General features: G+C 25.4%; 1 protein-coding gene across 3 annotated transcripts; it reads left to right on the top strand.

Annotated features, from left to right (window-relative positions):
• Positions 1 to 988: 988 nt before the first annotated feature.
• On the top strand, positions 989 to 5,831 carry Vps20 (vacuolar protein sorting 20). Of its 3 annotated transcripts, XR_012047092.1 has the most exons (5): positions 989 to 1,214; positions 1,440 to 1,549; positions 1,841 to 2,321; positions 3,785 to 4,127; positions 5,603 to 5,831. XR_012047092.1 is itself a non-coding variant. In XM_072896401.1 (4 exons), exons 1-3 carry the CDS (start codon positions 1,149 to 1,151, stop codon positions 2,298 to 2,300), a joined length of 636 nt encoding a protein of 211 aa, XP_072752502.1. In that variant the 5' UTR covers positions 989 to 1,148; the 3' UTR covers positions 2,301 to 2,321; positions 2,615 to 2,883. The 3 variants fall into 3 exon arrangements, 2 of the variants coding, with proteins under 2 accessions (XP_072752502.1, XP_072752501.1); XM_072896401.1 differs by lacking the exons at positions 3,785 to 4,127; positions 5,603 to 5,831 and adding an exon at positions 2,615 to 2,883; XM_072896400.1 differs by lacking the exons at positions 3,785 to 4,127; positions 5,603 to 5,831 and having other exon boundaries at positions 1,841 to 2,540.
• Positions 5,832 to 7,746: the final 1,915 nt, after the last annotated feature.

Here is a 7,746-nt window from a genome sequence, read left to right as displayed (position 1 = left end):
AAGAAAAACACAGAGCTTCTTAAGTTTCAAGTGCTAGATTTAATTAATTAAGAATAAAAATAAAAAACTGAATAACCTAATAAGATAATTAATTTTTATTTTCTTAAAATTTTCATTTCTTTATCATTAAAAATTACAAAGATTATGTACTTCATATTAAATATTATGTTAAGACATTGAATATATAAACAAAACAAAAAAAAATATATATATTAAATAAAACAATGTGTGTATGTGTATGTGTACGTTTGTTATGTATGTATAATCCGAAAATATATATATATATATATATATATATATATATATATATAAGTAGAAAAATATATATCTATAAATATAATATTTAATGAAAATTTAATGAAAAATTTCCAAATATATGTATATATATCATATATATTTTTGTAAGATTGTAGATTTGAAAATCTAGTATTACATCGATTTAAGAATTGGAATAATTATGCTATGCACACAAAAAGTTCTTACATCAAATTTTATATCAATTTTTTCTCAAACAAGCGTAATAAGATTTATTATCGTGTGCATTTGATATCCAAATATCAATTCCGCAAAATTACTTAGTATTGATATTTAAATTAAAGGATACAAATTACAATCTTATACTAATAAATATAATTACCTAGATTGAAAGATCATGTTGAGATAAATAAAATTTTGTCGAATTATTTCTTAACTCACCTCGCGCACGTAATCATGGACGCGCTCGCTGTAGCTACCGGTTCATGCAGTTTTATTTTTAGTACTTTATCACTCAAAAAACTTATAATTTTTATCTGTGATACTAAAAAACTGTACATTTACTATTTACAAACACTTGTCGCGCACTTTACGTATTAAATATACTCGCGAAACACAAAATTAACATACTTTAAGAACGAGTCGACACTGCCACTTCCTCCGCTATTTTGCCGCTAAATCAGCAATGACGTAAGCAGCGCTCGCATCGAGAATCGCAAACATCTATCTCGATTAGTCCAACATGGCCACCGACCGGTTGAGAGGTCACAGGGGGATTATCTTTGGAGGTTATTTCGATACGCTTTCGGCAAACTGTCAAACGAGACGTGACGCGACGTGACTCGCGAGTGAACGGAATATTCAACTCGCGATTCCGTGATATCGTAGTGAAAATGGGAATCTTCTTCGCAAAGAAGAAGCAACCGAGCCGTGTTACCGAGCAGGACAAAGCAATCCTGGTAAGGAATCGTCTTTACCCTTTTATCTAAATTTGCTAAATCATTCTTTTAGCAATGATGAAATTTGACTTTGCTTACAAATTGTTAATAATTATTTGATTAGCGATACAAATGAAAAACATGATGTTGGATACGTAATATATAAATGTAATTTATATAGTATATATTATAACCTCGAAACTGTCAAAGACAAGCATTGTCATTTAATCTTTTATATTTTTGCAGCAAGTAAAACAAGCAAGAGATAAAATTAAACAGTACCAGAGAAAAATTGAACAAAGTTTGGAAAAAGAACGATTACTTGCAAAAGAACTTTTGAAAAATGGAAAGAAAGAGTAAGTACTTTATATTTTTTAATATTTCATTATTTTGGATTAATATATATTAATATTTATTTGTATCATTGATTTTATACATATATATATTGTGTATATAAGTTTAATATATTTTACAATTATTTACTGTATGTTTTTTATTTGATTATAACGCATATCTATAAGTGCGTCTTGTCAATTTTTAATCTTTTTTGCATATGTTTATTCAATTAATATTATATAAATTAATGAACTTGGAATCGAAATTTGTATACTTTGTCAAAATTATTATGCAATTCATTATTTTTGCAGTCGTGCATTGCTTTTGTTACGGAAAAAGAAATATCAAGAACAAGTTTTGTCACGTACAGATGGTCAGTTAGAAAACCTTGAGCGTATGGTCCATGATTTGGAATATGCCCAAGTTGAGATAAAAGTTGTCGATGGCCTAAAAATTGGTAATACTGCATTAAAACAGCTACACGATTTGCTGTCTATTGATGAAATTGAAAAAATTATGGATGAAACGAGAGAAGGTGTTGAAAAGCAGAGAGAAATAGATGAAATATTGTCATCAACACTCACTGCAGAAGACAATATCGATGAAGATGAAATCGAAGCAGAATTGGATGCTTTGTTAGAAACAGAGATCAACGAGAAAGCTCCTGAAGTACCAGTTGATGTTACATTACCAGATGTGCCAAAGGATTTGCCAGAGGAGGAGAATCGTACAAAAGAAAAGATTCAAAAACCTATTGCGGTAACGGCATGAAAGTTTCAGGAATTTTGACAGGTTTCTGCTGAATTAAGACTTACTATGTATATATGTACAGTGAATAAAATGTATAATAATTTATAAGATTTATCTATCAGAGTCATTACATATTTTCAGCTAAAACCAAAATGTCAATTTTAATAATTTAATGCATATAAATATTATTCAATTTCTGATATATATTTTATCTATATATAAAAATGTAGTAATGCGAGATAAATCGTGTGAATAAACATAATTTTTTCATGTACATATTATACTTTTAATATCTAATTAGAAATACATTAATTACATTATTCTTTCTTGTATAGATAAATATTATTTAAAGGTATATTTAAGAAAAATAGTTATTGAAACAAAGGCAAGATAGTCAATCAAAAGATACTGGTTTTTAGGAGTTCTATTTATTCTAAACCATTTCATAGTTATGAGCATACACATGCATTTTCTATTAGGTTCAAATTTTTAGCAATATTAAATAATTTGTTCACCCAATTATTGGACACGAGAGAGGCATAATTTTATATATCTATGTGTGACACTGATTGAATAGTTTAAAACTGTTTTCATATAATATCAGGTATATCTTTTCATTTCTTATAGAATTTTAATTAATACAATAATTAACAATATTAAATTATTTTTTATTAATGGTTTTACTCTAGGAAGACATATTTTTAGATGAGACATTGGTGAATATTCAAGAGTTTGGTATATTTTAAAATATTTTTCATATTCATGATAATGTATTAGTATACTATACAAGTTACAGAATTATTGATTTGATTTAACATAAATTGAATATGAATATTATCATTTATCTAATAATATCAGTTTTAATATTAATGCCAATATGTCTCCTTTTTTTATCTTGTGTAGATATAATATTTTTTAACTTATATTTTACTTAAAAAAGCGATTTTAAAAGAATACATTTTAAAATATCTCTTTATAAAATCTCAAAAATTATTTATTCACATGTTATTTATTAATTTTTATATTTTAATTATTTTGTACATACTCTTTTTTTTAATTGTTATCATTAATGAGTTTTATCACATGAATATAAGTTAAAAGTATAACTGTGTGTGTTACAAGATAATCTGATATTTTTATTTGTTAATATAATATATAATGCATTATAGTGATCTTAATTTTCGATGATGGCATAAACTGTTATGATTTAATTACGATCAATTAAAAAATTTATTTAATATATAAATTCTATGCAATTTTATGAATCCTGTTGCGATATTTAATGAATTGCAAGTTGCATTACTTTACTCCACTTTATTGAAATATATTATTTGTATGCTTACAAATTAATAATATGGACATATATATGCCGTTTTTATCTTAATGTTAAGCTCGGATTTGTGATAAAGATCTGTAAGCATGGTTAATATTGTTTGTCAAGAGATCGATCTGTGTTTAGATATAACTATATTTTTTTAGTCAATAATGTGTACGTGATTTTCCAGCTGAAACATTTTAGCCAAGTGATAAGGTGTCGTTCGCCACTACAAGGCCACTGTATCGCTCCTTCCTGATGGCAATATGAACATAAGATATCTTGACCAGTCTTGCAAATATTTGTTAAGAGTTTAAAATTTTCCATTTGCTGAATATGTACAGAGTTGGTAAATTATGGGTATTAAGTAAAAATTGCGAAATAGTTTATAATATTTTATAGATTTCTTAATTTTTAGCTAACGTGTTTCTTCTGTTTCAGAATTTTCTTTTTTTTATATATTAGCATAATAATTTTCTCATCTGTAAAATTTTATATTATTTTAATAATTCGATTAAATTTCGCATCATAAGGTAAAGTTTCTTGATTATAAAATAATCATTTTTTAGTAATATTACAAACGTAAAACCGATTATGTGGCTGGATTTATCTATATTACTTGTACCATAAAGTAAATGCTTTTTATTTCAAAATTTATCGTTACTTGTATGTATGCGTGATTTTATACCTAGAATGAAAAATGTTGATACCTTGCTATCGTATTGCGCATTTGTCACCACAGTTTTATTAAAATGCGCACAATGTTATATGTACACAAAGACGTGAATGTTTTGTCAAGATAGAGGACACTCAAATATATCTTCGTATCCACAATGATTACCAATTGCATGCTTGGAAATGTCTTTTAAAGCCGAGACGATTATGAGATATCGATAACACATTCTAATTTTTTTTATAAACGCTGTGGCGTCTAGATGTCGCAAAACAGATTTCTGTCATTAGCATAAAGTAATAACAGTTACAATACAATTTTAAAAATAACTAGATTAAAATACAAGTTTAATCTAGTTATTAGATTGTTTACAAAAAAGTTATTAAGGTTTAATTTTTTTATATATAATTTTATTTTACATATATAAGCCACAGATTTATCGTGCATAATGTTGAAGAATGCTAGAACAATTTTATGTTTCGTTTACTCAACATTTATACGAAATATTTACACCAAAATCAATGAGCTAAGTTGTAATTATAAAAAATTGCGATACTGGGCGCATCAAGCTATGCAATGCATACGCGATATGTTTGAAAAATGATGCAAGAATGAATAATGAAAAAAATGATTAGTCAGAATATATTTACGAGCCAGTAGAATGTACGAAAATCTGTATATATTTAAATGACGTCTACAGGAAGATGAAAACAGTTCCGCATTTAAAACTGGATGGCCTTGGCAAATGAATAAGATTAAGAGAAAGGGGAAACGCATAAAGAATAATTGTTTTATACACAATTTGTTTGCAATCGGTATTCATTGTTCTTGCTTCTTTTCTACTGCTTATTAATCTAATATTTTATATAAATAAGTAACAATATACGAATTAATTAATTATTTACTAAACAGAAATCCTTTGAAACATCATAGATACTTCTCTCATTGTCAGTCATTTGTACAGATTATTTACATATAAACGCACTAACTTTTCCTTGACATTATATATAATTTATAATCAATTATTAAACGTGTGAATAATAACAATTTTGCAGTAAAATTATGCAGTAGAATTGTAGAAGTTTATAAAACAAGAGAAATATTGAAGATTATTATCAAGTATTTAACATTCTTAATGGAGAGAAAAAATATTTTATCACCTTTTTTTCTAGTTATAAAAAACATTCATGCGATCAAGAAGCGACTAATTTATAAATCTTCTGTAAATATAGAATTGTCTGGTTTCTTAAATTTTTCCGTATTAGTCAGATCGTAGTTTCTAGAACCATTTGTGATGTCATTGGCCAAAAACTGATGATATCTTTTATATTACAGAAAGCCACTTCGGAAAAAACACTTGAGATAATTAGTAGCGTCAACAGGCTAACAATTTTAGATTGTTTAAAGATTAAATTATAAAAGAGAGGGATTATACAATATATGTTTTGAAGGCATATATATTTTGAAGTATTTACACGGACTCAAGTATTATCAGACCATATGTTTTCTAATTTTTATCGCCAAGATATTATCATTCATATAATCTTGAAATTATTTTAAATATCTTCTTTTTCAATGGCCAAGATAATGATTTAATTTTATATTATTTTTAAGCCAAATTTTTGAAAAATAGCATTTTTTAATAAAAATAGTTTCTTGTTTTTTGATCTTTGAAATTTATTGTTTTTATGTTTTATGTTCATAAATGTACATACATAATATAAACATGGAATATTATGTAGGCATAGGAACACTATGCGCTGAAACTTGCAAACATATATTAGCATAAAAATACTATTTTTAAAATAATTTAGAATAAATTTTCTGTTATAATAGTATTATTTTTGCATAGATGTATTATGTATGCAATAATAATATTAATTGTATATTGCAAAATTACTTGACATTTTTGCATTTTTTATAACAAAATTTTTTATGAAATTACGTTACGCATTAAAACTTTGTTTTTTAAATTATCAACATTTTATGCACTTTATGCGATTAATGTGCTAAAAATATTTTTGAAGTGGCGAAGACACTAATTATCTATTATTTTAATTGTAATTATCACAGGTGATTGTATATTGCAAAATTACTTGACATCTTTGCATTTTTTATAACAAAATTTTTTATGAAATTACGTTACGTATTAAAACTTTGTTTTGTAAATTATCAACATTTTATGCACTTTATGCAATTAATGTGCTAAAAATATTTTTAAAGTGGCGAAGACACTAATTATCTATTATTTTAATTGTAATTATCACAGGTGAGGCACAAATCATTATCTGAATAATGAGTAATTTTCCTTCAGGTAAGAGTCTAAAACATCAGTTTTATGAACTTCGAACATATTCTTATCTTAACAATTTTCGCCACTAATAGCGATGTATGTACGATACAGATATTGGGTAAAGAAAACAGTATTTAATATCTATTGATTCATAAAATCAATTTACCGATAAACTATAAATAAATTATAAATCTAGTTCTTTTATTATAGAATATAGAGTTAGTTTTTGATATTTACCTGTTGTAATTTTGATCGCGCCTTTTCACTTTCAAGATATAAAAAGCGAATACGATATACAGAATGCGATATACCTACTGAATATATACATATTTTATAAAAATTGCATAAACAAATTGTTTTTCAATTTTTTAAACTTTATTATTAATTAAAATACCGACAATTCTTATCTTTTTGAATATATTAATTGTTTTTACTGCTAACAAAAGTCTCTTCAATTTTTTAATGATTAATTTTTTTAAACTCATTCAGATAAGTTCAGTTGTCTGTTTTTTATATAATATCTTTATAATAGATATTATACATGCATGTTTTTTTAAAATTATAAACTTTTTATATTTTACTTATCTTATAAGTATATTATAATATAGTATAGTTATAATATACTTAATAAGATTATAATAGTAAAGTTTAAATGATGCACTAGTAATAACTATACTAATAAAACACTTTTAAATTTCTCGTAGCTTTGGCCAATATCCAGGTTTTTTACACAAATTCATATTTTGATACCATAATAATTTATATTAAATTATATAAAAAGATGTTATGTACTTATATACATATTTAATTCAAATTATTGGAGTAATTTCTCTTATATATTTCTATTTTAAATATGTATACAATTACTAAAGATGTGTGAATACTTTATTTTCCTTTTTATAAATTATTATATTAATAGCTTAGACTTTTTATATAGTTGATGACCTTGTATTTACGCATATCCTATCATTTGAATGTGTAACTCAACATATGGTACTAATAGTATCACACAACCTGATATCAAGTCTATGGATTGAACTAAAAATATTACTTGATACTTATATATATAAAAAAATAGATCCAGTCTCGAGAGATCCGTTTCAACGCAAATGCATTAATTATACCGTTGCTTAGATAGAAAACTGCGCAACAAGATGTTTTCGATCACGATACGAGAAGCTGCCAG

Source organism: Anoplolepis gracilipes, chromosome 7 (assembly GCF_047496725.1).
Source record: "Anoplolepis gracilipes chromosome 7, ASM4749672v1, whole genome shotgun sequence".
NCBI classification, from domain to species: Eukaryota; Metazoa; Arthropoda; class Insecta; order Hymenoptera; family Formicidae; genus Anoplolepis; species Anoplolepis gracilipes.
Note: the sequence above shows the minus strand (reverse complement) of the source record. Positions and strands in the feature narration are given on the sequence as shown.